The sequence below is a fragment of the Galeopterus variegatus genome, unplaced genomic scaffold (assembly GCF_000696425.1).
Source record: "Galeopterus variegatus unplaced genomic scaffold, G_variegatus-3.0.2 Scaffold752, whole genome shotgun sequence".
NCBI classification, from domain to species: Eukaryota; Metazoa; Chordata; class Mammalia; order Dermoptera; family Cynocephalidae; genus Galeopterus; species Galeopterus variegatus.
In genome coordinates this window covers 419,029-430,824 of record NW_007726863.1, presented here as the reverse complement: position 1 = coordinate 430,824, position 11,796 = coordinate 419,029, and the positions used below count along the sequence as shown (strand labels likewise).

At 59.3% G+C, this 11,796-nt stretch overlaps 2 protein-coding genes across 2 annotated transcripts in view; one reads left to right on the top strand and one right to left on the bottom strand.

Annotated features, from left to right (window-relative positions):
• Positions 1 to 4,818: 4,818 nt before the first annotated feature.
• Positions 4,819 to 10,529, bottom strand: TBC1D10C (TBC1 domain family, member 10C). Its single transcript, XM_008572087.1, has 9 exons — positions 10,377 to 10,529; positions 9,528 to 9,627; positions 9,212 to 9,319; positions 9,013 to 9,119; positions 8,698 to 8,812; positions 8,016 to 8,081; positions 7,696 to 7,885; positions 5,850 to 6,004; positions 4,819 to 5,548 (listed from the first exon to the last, which is right to left on the bottom strand). The coding sequence occupies exons 1-9, from the start codon at positions 10,526 to 10,528 to the stop codon at positions 5,201 to 5,203; spliced, it is 1,341 nt and encodes a 446-aa protein (XP_008570309.1). The 5' UTR covers position 10,529; the 3' UTR covers positions 4,819 to 5,200.
• A 989-nt stretch (positions 10,530 to 11,518) lies between these two features.
• PPP1CA (protein phosphatase 1, catalytic subunit, alpha isozyme) overlaps positions 11,519 to 11,796 on the top strand; it is a 3,919-nt gene continuing 3,641 nt past the window's right edge. The window contains 1 exon segment of the mRNA XM_008572108.1: positions 11,519 to 11,528. Within this exon segment, the coding sequence (XP_008570330.1) occupies positions 11,519 to 11,528 (10 nt within the window).

The following is an 11,796-nucleotide window of genomic DNA, read 5'->3' as shown; positions in this document are numbered from 1 at the left end:
GGCACAGAGCCCGGCCGCGCGGCGCCGCTTTATATGGAAGCGCCCCGGGCATGCCCAGTGCCGGGCGGGGGCGGCGCGGGGCGGCGGGGTCGGGCACGACGGACCCAGACACGGGACCGACACGGGATGCGACACGGGACCCGACGTGGGACCTGCCGCCAGGGACCCGCCTGCCCCTCCCGCCATACGTCCGAGACCTGGGGCATGGGGACAGGGGGGACTCGGACCCAGCAAGCGGCGGCTCTGAGCAGGCCAGGGAGAGACAGACAGTCCGAGGGACAGACCTTCAGAGACAAAGTCCAACAGGGGGCCAGGTACAAATGGACAGGGACTGTCAGAGAGGGTCGCAGACATCGGGCTGTGGTAAAGAAGAGACAGAGACAGAGAGACACCCACGTGGAGAAGAGGGGGGGGGAGGGGGAGGGGAGCGCCGGCGCGGGCAGAGGCTGGTACGAGGGCCCGCCCTCGGGGGTGCGGTGGTGGCCGGGAGAACAGGCCCAGTCCCGATCCCCGCCCTTGGATGGGTCCCGAGCTCCCGGCGCACCCAGCCCTGCAGCTGTCCCGCCCAGTCTTGAGCTCTCTGCCTGTTGCAGACTTTCCCAGAAGGGCCCTCCTGGGCTGGGTCTCTGTACCTCTATGGAGTCCCCTCCTCACCTTTCCTGGCACCTGCAAGTGGGGTCCCCTCAGTTAGATGCCCCCACGAAGGCAGTCTCAGTTCCAAGGGATGCCCTCTGCCCTGCAGGGGGCCAGGAGGAAAGGGGGTGGCCGGGCCCAGGGGTCCCAGTGGGCCTGCACATGGGAAGCGGAGTGTCTATAAGATCTGCCCAACGACACCCAGGTCAGCTGCACACCTAGTTACACCCACAATCTCTCCAAGACCCACATACTCACACCCAGGTGCACCCATCCAAATACCCACAGAAGTATACCTGGAGAGACCTGGCTCACAGCTGCAAATTCACCCCCAGAAGCATACCCCAAGACTTGCACCCTTTCCTTGAATGTGTCACACCAGAGGGTTCCAATCCCAGCTCTGGCTGTGGGACCTGGGCACCTCCCCTTTCTGTCCGAAGCTCACTTTCCTATTGCCTAAAAAGGGACTGATTCCCACCTTGTAGGGCTGTGGTGGCCCTGTGCCCAGTACAGGTTGCCTTTTGTTGCAATTCCCTCACCTCACACCCCACACTCAGACCCTCTCCCGACTGTCACCAAAGCCTCCTGGGCTGGGGAGAGAGTATGGAGGGGCTGGCGGCACCTGTGGGGACAGAGGTGGCAGCTTTTAAACCTTTTCTATAACTCTACACAGAGCAGCCCGTGAGGACCCACCCCTGTCTACCACTGGAGGGGCTCACAGCAGGGAAGTGACTTAGCCAGGGTCCCCCCAGCCCAGCCCACATTTCCCACACAGCTTTCTAGGCTCTTCCAGCTCCAGGTCCACGCATAGCCCTCCCTGCCACCAGCCCAGGAATGAGGTGCAGCCACCCCAAAGGTCCATTCCCTTACTGCATGGGTGGCCTGAGCTCCTGTGTGATCCCACTGCAGGGGCAGGGGTGGGACATGGATGTCATCTAAAGAGCATGAGATCCAACATTTAGCGAGCTGTGTATGCAGCCTTTTGGGAGTCAGTTTTCTCATCATCAAGTGGCGATTGTGGTGTGTACCTAGCCTAGGCTTGGGCAGGGGACGCCTGGCAGTAGGTGAGCACTCAGTGGTCATATCAGCAAGTGTTTCTTGACCTTGTACCAGGCACTGCAGGGGGCTGTATGTGCAGTATCTCACTTAACACTATGAGGTAGCAATTACAATTCTCTGCCTTTTACACATGAGGAAAGTGAGGCTTAGAGACGTGGTGTGATTTGCCCAAGGTCACACAGCTGGTGAAAGGCAGAGCTGGGGTCTTCCCTCTGCCAGAATGTGTGCATACGTGCACAGAGAGCAGTGTGGTTCTGTGCCCACTGCCAGGCCACCCTGGCTAGGCACGAGCCACACTGGTTTTTGACTTACAGATGCAGGAGGAAAATCAGGGCAGGCAGGGTGGTCCTGCTCTGTCCCCGCCAGGAAAGCCTGGACATCACCCAAGGCTGAGCTGAGCCAGGTAGGGGTGTGGTGAGGAGAGGCAAAGCTTCAGCTGCCCAGCGGGACTGAACACAATCATCACAAGGAGACTGTCAGAGCACTCTTGAGGCTGGGGCAGGAGCTATTGTTATCCCATTATCTGTAGGAGAAAACCGAGGCTCAGAGAGGGGAGAGGGCCTTTCCCATGTGGGGACTTTGCAGAGTCCAAGACTGGCCTCTGGGAACCGTGGGGGATTGGGGGAACATCTGGGGTGGGTGGCAGTGCAAGATGGAGACATGGGGGCCGGCCCAGTGGCGCACTCGGTGGAGTGCGGCGCTTGGGAGCGCGGCAGTGCTCCCGCCGAGGGTTCGGATCTCATATAGAGACCGGTACGCTCACTGGTTGAGCGCGGTACGGGCGCGACACCGAGGGTTGCGATCCCGTTACCAGTCATGAAAAAAAGACAAAAAGGAAAAAAAAAAAAAAGATGGAGACATGGGTTCTCCCCCTGATCCAAGGTGGGGATCCACTCGCCCTTCCACTCCCTTGTGTGCCCCCCACTTCTGTCCTCTGGGCTGATGCAGGCCGACAGACATCCCTGGGCACTTTGATCCCCACAGACTGAGCACTCTTGAATGTATCGCCTCCCCTCTCTGAGCACCTTTCCAGGCGGGTTTGCAGTGAGCTACTAGGTTTACTGAGTATGGTTGTGCATGTTTCTCACTGCACAAAGGCACCCATCTGAGTGTTTCTCCCTGCTCCGCCACACTGTGCACTGTGGCAGGGCTGCATATCTCCTGGAGGAGGGACATCGTTTTCCAACTAGTGCAAAGGCGCTGTGGGGATTAGTGCGGCCCTGTGGAGGAGGGCCTGCAGGAACATGTGTATACATGTTCACAGGAGGAAGAGCTGGTCCTTTTCTGGTGTGAGCCCTCAGTTTGGGCTCCCTGTGCAGATGGTTGGTAATGGGACCTGCAGAAAAGCTGCCCAGAAAATACTTCCCTGAGTACAAATGTCAGTGATTCAATGCCAGCTGGGGGGTCCCGGCAGGAGACCACCTGCTCCTAGGGTCTGAATCCAGGATGAGCCACTGTCACTGTGCCACTCCCCCCACCCCCAGCCTCATTCTGGGCCCAGGACTTAAGTTGCTGCATTCTTGCTTCCTGTTCTCCTAGCAGAAGAGCTGAACCTTGGAGGGCAAAGAATTTATGTGTGACCTCCAGGGGCAAGCCCCCCACGGACCCACCTGCTACAGTGCCTGAGATTCCATCATTAGACTCCTCCTCTGGGCTAAGGCATTATCTAGAAGGCACAGAGATCTGCATTCTAGCCAGCTCTGCCTCTCGTTGTGGTCTTGGGCTCGGTACTCAACCTTGCAAAGGCTCCATGTCTTTAATCTATCAGGGCCACCTACAGAGGGAGGGTGTGGGGGGTCTGAGAAAGGGTTTTGTGATCTTCAGGTGAGAGGATTATTATTCAGTGGCAGGTACCCCAGTAGGGTGGAGGAGGGAGGAAAGGAAGGCTCTGGAAGCTCTCTTCAACTCTGTAACACACAGGACCCCAGCCGCCACTCCACACTCAGAGGGGCCAAGCCCCAGGCTGGCACGGACTGGGGGTGGGATGAGCTGGCAGCGGAGAGAGCACCCGCAGGAGGGCAGGCCGAGGTGGGTGCCCAGTGCAGGGGTTCGTTCATGGGCTGCCAATGGTGGGGGCAGGGGTAAAGCTTGGGTCTGCCATGGGCAGTGAGGCTTTGACCAAGTTTCCTCCCCTCCTGAGCCTCAGTTTCCTCCAGCAGAACTACAGATATTGGACTGGACCTCCATGATTCCCTCAAGGTGGTGAGCTCCTTGGGAGTAGGACAGGTCTGCCCAGATTCAGGGCCTTGCCAGACACATAGTAGGTACCACACGAACATGCATAGAATGGGTATGTTTCCACAGCCTGTGGCCCAGTCACTAGAATATTTGGAATCCAGGTTTGATAGGTGGCCATGACAATGTTCCAGCACAGCCACTGGGACATGCAGATTAAATGCTCACCATTAGGTAAGCATGGGCCTCCAGGTGCCTTCTCTTGGTCCTCCCAAGTCCTGCCATGTTCCCCACCTCCAGCATGATGGGGAGCTGCCAAGGGAGGCAGGGAAGAAGGGCACCAGTAATGGGCACTGTGGGGACACATCCTGCATCGAATCAGCCCTGTTGTCCTGGCGATAGCTCATGTCCCAGGCACCCCAAGCACCCATGGGAGCAATTAGTGAGTGTAGGAGGGGGTTTCCATGGTGGCGGTCCCGAGGGTGTGCATCCAGGGCTTAGGGAGGGGCAAGGGCTGGCGGGACCTTTCTCCTTTGTCTTGGGCACACTAAGTCTTTGTTCTTGCCTGGCTCCCTTTGACAGATGGATTAGGATCATGGCAGGGAGTGGGGGGGGACTTGGGGTTGAGTCCCCCCACCGCGGGGAGTCCTGAACCAGGCTAGGGGGTGGGAAGGAGGGCAGATAAGGGGATAGAGCTCCTCCTGGGCCCAGCATCCACTGGGGACCCCTCCTCGGGCAGGTGGAAAGCCTCACCTGCCCCAGGAGGCTGGGGCAAATCGGCTCACAATCAGCTCCTGTTGCTAGTAAACACCTTCTCCAGCAGCCAATGGGCAGCCTAGGGCTGGGCCAGAGCAGAGTGTCCCTGGGAGGGGTGGGTGAGGTTGAGGAGGGGCAGGTACAGCACATCCAGGGTTAGGGGTGGAGGCCACTTGATTCAACTGCATCCAGACATCTGCTCAGTCAGACTTTATTCCAGATCCCCCGGGAGCCCTTTGGGGTCCTGTAGCCCCGCCAGCCGCCTCACCCCCATACTCCATCAGTGCTGGCTTTGATACTTGTGGGGCCCAGGAACCAGGACAGCTCCATGGGTAGATGGCCGGCCTGGGTCCCCACAAGCCCCACTCTGTGAACTTCCTTCATCCTTGTGCCTGGCACAGTCCGTAAAGTGGGGAAGTCCCCCTCCCCCACTGCCTAGTCCTTGCTGGGAAGGGAGCTGAGTCCCCAGATCCCAGCAGTAAATGCGGTGACCATTTGCAGGGCTGGCTGGCATCAGCCACTCAGGTGGTTGGGATTAGTGGGCACTGCGTCCATGGTACCCTCAAAAGCAGGACCTTCAGAAATGGGTGTCCAGGAAGGAGGCGGAGCCTCGATGGGGCCTGGAGGGGCCCTCGATGGGAGGGCCCCGGGCCCGAGTCAGGAGTCCGTGGAAAGTCTTGCCACGGGTCTGGGGTTTGCGCCGTGGTGGCCTGGGCTCCTCCGGGGGCTGCACCACAATTCGGGGCACCTCAGGCTTGGCGCCTCCTCTTGCCCCTGCTAGCTGCTGGGCCTCAAAGATGGCTTGGGCCCCAGGAAGGCGGTCCTGCGGCCGAGGAGGTGGCCCAGGTGCTGAGTCGGACAGCTGGGCCAGCTGGGCCCTGATCTCCCGCTGCAGGTCCCGCTCCGACAGGGCCACGCTGTGCACCTGTGGGGAGCAGTTGGTACTGAGTTTGCCCGGACTCAGGGGGTGGGGCAGGAAACCATGAGGTCCCCACAGGGCGGGCAGTACACAGCCCAGGAAGCGGCTGAGGGCTGAGGGCTGACAGACAGCCTCGCTAGGTGAGCCACAGAAAGCTACTTGAGGCCTGGGGTTTTCATGTTCTCTGCAGCTCAGAGGACAGGAACTGGGCCCTGGTTCTCACTTTGGCTTCCCGTTCTGGGTCTCAGTTTCCTTAGCTGTGCAACAGAGGCTGGGCCATTGTGGAGGGTAGGCAGGGGGCACCCACCTGGGACATGAAGACCTCCTCCTGCAGCTGGGCTGGGGGGATGGCTCGAAGGGCACCGAGTGTCTCCAGGAGCCCCGGGCAGGCCATGCGCTGCTCTGCAGTACCCAGCGCCAGGCGCACCAGGGTCAGCCCCACACGGAACAGCACCTTGGCACCTGCAGGCCAGGGGCTACTCACTGGGAGGCCAGCCCTGCCCTGGCCAGTTCTACACCTGAACCTGCCCTCAGCCATACTCCTTCCACCCTCCCTGCAGCTCTGCCCCTTCCCCAACTCAGGTCAGGAGCAATGATGAAGGGGAAGATTGCAAACTGTGGGGAATGGGCCAAGTCAGCGTCAGGAGCCCCAGACACTTCTGGGCAGAGCAGCGTGCCAGGAGTCAGGGGCTACTGATAACTTCATGCCCAGCTTTCTCTGGGCCTCAGCTTCCTCGTATGTACAAGGAGAGGTCAGCTGGGTGCCTTTTAAGGCCTTTCCAGCTTGGATCTGTGACCCTTTAATTCTAGAAAGAATCTAGGCACAACTTCTCACCCCTAAAGTAACAGCATAGTGCTGAGTGTGTGTGTCCGCGTGCATGTGTGCACACATACACGGTGTGACCTTGGCCAGGCCTGGAGCCTCAAAGTCCCTTCCTGGCAGCTTCTGATCTGCTAAGAACGGCAGCCAGGGGACCATCGAGGCCTAGTGACAACTGTGACTGGTGAAGGCACAATCACCACTACTAATAACATCGTTGTTGTCAAGGGTGGCCTGCGCAGTTCTTGTTCTCAGGTGAAGGGGGCAGGGATGAGTGCAGCCACACTGGTCAGGCCCCACCCTAAAGGTCTGAGGCTGGAGGGATGGTGACACAAAGATGGCAACTCGGCCATGTGTGGCCAGAGCTCTAGACCAGCTAGTGGTCCTGCAGCTGGCTGGACATATAGCAGGTGCTCAATGTATGTACTGATTGATTTCTACTCTTTTTTTAGGCACAATCTTCAGACGTCACATATAGGACAGGATACGGGTGGGTTACAGGATAGGGATATGGAGGCAGAGTCCCGAAGACCCAAGGAGTCCAGCTCGGCTCTGCCCAACTCCTCTTCTACTCTTGACCTGGCCCCCAGTGGCCATCTCTGTGGCTTCACCTTCCCACCCCTCCCTCCTGCGTCGGCTATAGCCTGGACCCTGCGGACAGTGGCCTTCCTGGCCGTGGCCTCCATGAGTGCCCCTGCAGGCTTGCCTCCTCCATAGAGTGGCCAGAAACATCTTTAAAAACAGGGATCACCTCCTGCTGCTCCCCTGACACTCTCTGTCACATCCTTTGTTTTATTTCCTTCATGGCACTCATGACAATCTATAAATGTCTTGTTAATTGGGGTACCATCACCTCCCATCCCTGTCCCCACCAGAATGAAGATACTCCTGGCTGCCAGAGCCGCGCCTGGTGCCGATGAGCATTTGGCCAGTGCCAGGGGCTCCGAGGAGGAGCACCTCCTTTCGTCAGCCATGCCCCAACCTGCCCAGCCCCTGAGCTAATCAGGCCTCCAAGAGCTGTGCTCCTGCCCCAGCCACCTCACATGGAAGCCTCCCTGTCCCCAGCCCTGCCCTGGGCAGCGCCTGTCCTCTCTACAGTGGTCTCCATCTTGGGGGCTACGATTCATTACACTGGTGATGTGCCACCAGGGCCTGGGCTGCTTTCTCCAGAGCCAGGCATGGGGCCACTACTTTCATCACACCCAGGGCTGTGATGTGAGGCCCCCGAAGGGCCAGGAGTGGCAGTGGCAGAGTGGAGCAGATCCAGAACAGGCGAGCTAGCTCCCTGTGTGCACTCAAGGCTCCCGGCCCTGCCACGGGCCGCCCCACTCACCCTCACTGAGGAAGGCATCCCAGACACGCAGCACCGTGGGGAAGGGCAGGGAGCGAGCGAAGAGGCACAGGAACCACTCGGGCAGGTAGAGCAGGGGCCCGACGCCCACCTGCTGCAGGTGCTTGTGCACACGTGGGAGCAGCCGCCGCAGCAGGGCCATGAACACCTCGGCGTCCAGCTGTACAGCTTCCTGCAGCCATACCCGTCAGCCCGGCTGCCCAGTGCTGCCCAGCACCACCACTCCTAAACCCCAGGCTTCTGCCCCCCTCAGTCCCCAGGCCCCTCCCCTCCTGCCTCCAGCCCCCATCCCAGCCTCTCACCATGTGGGGCCCGTAGTAGCCGGGGAGGTAGACCTCACAGATTTGCACCAGACACCAGAAGGCCTCCTGGGGGGGTGGGCAGGGCACAGGCCCATGAGTGCCCACCATAGAAGGGACCACAGAGGGGAAGGCAGGACAGGAGAAAGGGGCAAGCAGGGGAAGGCCTAGGCAGCAATAGGAGCCTGGACTCAGTGCTGCTCCTACTCCGCTCAGGGCCTGGGGGCTCTGCCTAAGACAGGGCCCACTGATGGGTTTAGGGGGTTGGCAGTCACAGGGCTCAGGGTGCTGGATTTCAGGGTCACAGGGTTGGGGCTCACTGAGCAAGGCTTGGGAGGGTCCCAAAGCTCAAGCCCTAGGTTCCTGAAGTCATTGAGGTCAGGGGTCACAGGGTTCAGGATCAGAGAGGTCATGGGTCACGGTGATAACACCCAAATTCTTAGATCACTAGGGTAAGGGTCAGGGTCAAGAGTCCCAGGTTCCTAGAGTCTAGGACATTAGACTTGAAGGTCACTGAGGTGGACAGTCCTGAGGCCCTGGGTCACTACAGGGTCTGGGAGTCAAGGATATCAGGTCCCTGAGGCTGCGGGTCATGGGTTTAGAGCTCAGGATCACTGGGGGCCTGGGTCACTAGGGTTTGGGGGTCAGGGGCTCAGGTTCCTGGAGCAGGGTCGAGGTCACTCACCTCTGGGGGCAGGTGCATGAGTAGCACAGCAGCCACAGGTCCCTGGGCCTGGCAGTAGCCCTGTTCTGGCCGATACAGGGTGTAGGCCTTCAGTACCTGCAGGAGCCCCTGCTGCCTGTGCCAGAAGACCCTGTTAGGGGCCAGTCCTCCAGGCATCCCTTCCCTACCCTCCGGTGGCCTCTGCCCAGGCCTCAGCCTCCCTGGGCCTTACTGGGTCCCCTGAGATGCAAGGACATAAGGCTCGGATGGGGAGACTGGTCTGAAGCACCTGGGGGTTGGGTGGCTGGGGGTCCCTGGGCTTCACCGGCCTCTTACCCATGACCCTGAGGTGACACAAACATCTCATGCAGAGGGAATTGGCGATGCAGGTCCCTGCCGATGGTCTCGGTCCACTGCGGGTCTCCAGGAGCCTCCGCCAGCTCCTGTGGGTGGGCAAGAAGGTGAGTGCGAGGGCTCAGTGTGGCAAGGGGCTCCGGGAAGGGGAGAGCCCTTCCTCCCCTGCCAACCCCCTCACCTGATAGATGCTGGGGCTGTTCCTCTGACACACGTGGGCCCCACACAACAGGGGCCAGCAGCGGGCCCGCAGGGCTGAGGGGATGCCTTTCCGGCACTGCATCTTCACCTGCAGGGGAGGCCGAGGGACTATTAGGCCAGCCTCCCTCCTGTGGGCAGGCCCCAAGCACAACTTATCATCAGGCGGGGACCCTTTGGGTGGCAGGGAGCCAAGGCAGGAGGTGCTGGAACACAGGATGGGTACACCTTGCCGAGGCGTGGGCAGAGGCAGAGGGAAATGAGCCGAGGACGCCGGGGTGGGGCTGCTCTCCCCTCACCTTCTTGTACCGCCGGGACATGGTTTTCTCCCAGTGTGAGGTCATCTCCACCCACTTCATCTCCCGTTGGCGGATAAGGTCTGCAGGGGGTTGACCTGGCCTGGAGGCACACGGCATAGGTATCCAGGCACTGCGCAGCTGTACCTGGATCCCACACCTGCCACCCTCCAAGCTACCCAGGTGAGCCCAGCTCCGACCCTGGGGATCTCTGGGAAGTCCTGGAGGGTGACCTGTGACCCAGGAGCTGCCAATGGTTGTCACGGGGACGGGAAAGCATGTGACTCTGATGTGGGCATAAGCAGGTGAGACTGAAGGGGTGAGTGGTTGTGTGTTGGGGGAGGGGTTGGTTGGCTGTCACCCAGGACAAGAACACAAACAATTCATTGGGGAAGCTGAGTGGACACAGCCCTGGACTGAGTTTGAGTCTGGTTCTGCTTCTGATCTGCTGCATTACCTGGGGCAAGTTTTAGTCTCTGGACTTGTTTTCCTGTCTGTACATTGGGGAAGATAGGGTGGGAGGTGGGGGTGGTGTGGGTTCTGCGATTTGGATCTGGGATTCCTGGGCCAGAGATTAGGAGGGGAAGGATGTTCAGCACCAGGGGTAGTGCAAACCCTTGGAAGTTGGGGGTACAAGAGACATACAAAGGCACACATGTTCCCTTCTTTCACTTCCCACCTTTGGATCCCACCTGGAGCCTGAACAGGGGTGATACTGGCGAAGTCCCCAGCCCAGTCCCTACCGACAGACCATCTCCTGACCCCCAAAGTTAGGCCTCACTCCAGAATTCAGCCCTCAGCCCCCATCCTCAGTCCCAGCACCCCACCATCCCCCATCATTTCCCCACTTACCCTGGCTCTACTGAGCTGCCCCCAATGAAGCCATAGCGGTCAGCCTGGCGGTACGGACCAGGCCCACTCAGTTCTGAATCAGACCCCAAAGAGCTGGAGTCATCCTGCAGCTCAGAAGGCTGCACCAGGTCCTCCCCCAAGGCCCGGGCCATGGTGTCCCAGACCCCCGATGCCACAGGCTGCAGGATGTGGGGAGAGCCAGTGTGAGGGGCCACTCCTGGCCAATCGGGCTTGGGTTCCCATCAAGCCAGTCCCCAGCCCCAGGGCCTGTCTGTGGAATCCAAGGTGGAAGGTTTCACGCTATCTCACCAAGCCCTCTATGTCCCCTCTTTTATTGGGGAGGGGCGGCTACACTCTGAAGTGACAGAAAGGCTAGGCCTTTATACAGAGACCCAGGCCCAGGCCCAGCCCCTGTCCCCACCAGCCTGGCTCACCTCCCTGCTGCACCTCACCTCCTCCTCTCACTTCCTCCTCAGATGGCTTCAGCAATCTGCTGGGGGCCCCTCCCAAGTGTGGGGGGGTGACCCCTTCCTCTCTTAGGCTCTTCCTGCCTGCTGCACTGCCTCAAGCCACGGGCTCCTCCCACCTCTCCTTGGGCTGGGTGGCTGAAGATTTGGGTTCCTGTGCGGCGTGTGATGACATCAGGGCCTGCTAGAGGTAGACAGGTCAGACCACCTCTGGTTATGAGGCTACTGGCATGTAAAACGCCCAGTTCTGGGTTCCAGTAAGAACTATGGTTTATTCAATGTTTGTTCTTTACAAAGTAATACTTGACTTTTTTTTTTTTTTTTAAAGATGACCAGTAAGGGGATCTTAACCCTTTACTTGGTCTTGTCAGCACCACGCTCTCCCAAGTGAGCTAACCGGCCATCCCTATATAAGGATCTGAACCCATGGCCTTGGTGTTATCAGCACCACACTCTCCCGAGTGAGCCACGGGCCAGCTCTTACAAAGTAATACTTGTTAACACAGACACAATGCAATATTATTATGCTATTAAAAGGTAATTATGGGATATGTCAACTTAGCATGCATCAAGGCAGTGTAGACCAATACGGGCACGAAGCCCAGGGGTAGGTGTCTGAGTCTGGTCAGCAGCCTGAGGACACAGGGATTCAGAATGAAGAGGCCCTTGACGAACATGAGGCCAGGTTTGGGATCAGCCCACCGCCCCATACGTGAGCCTCAGTTTCCTCTCCGCACTTCGAGAACGCAATCTGCAGGGCTTGGGGAGATCGGAATTAAAGTGCACACACCATCCTTCCACCCAATGCAGGGGCGGGAAGGGCTGTTTAACCTTAGAAAAACAAAAACAACTTCCACAGCACTTCCGGTCTCATCCTCTGAACGGGGCTGGTGACTGCTCCGGGGCGGAGCCAGACTCAACCCCGCCCCCACAACCCCCGCCCCGCCTCAAGC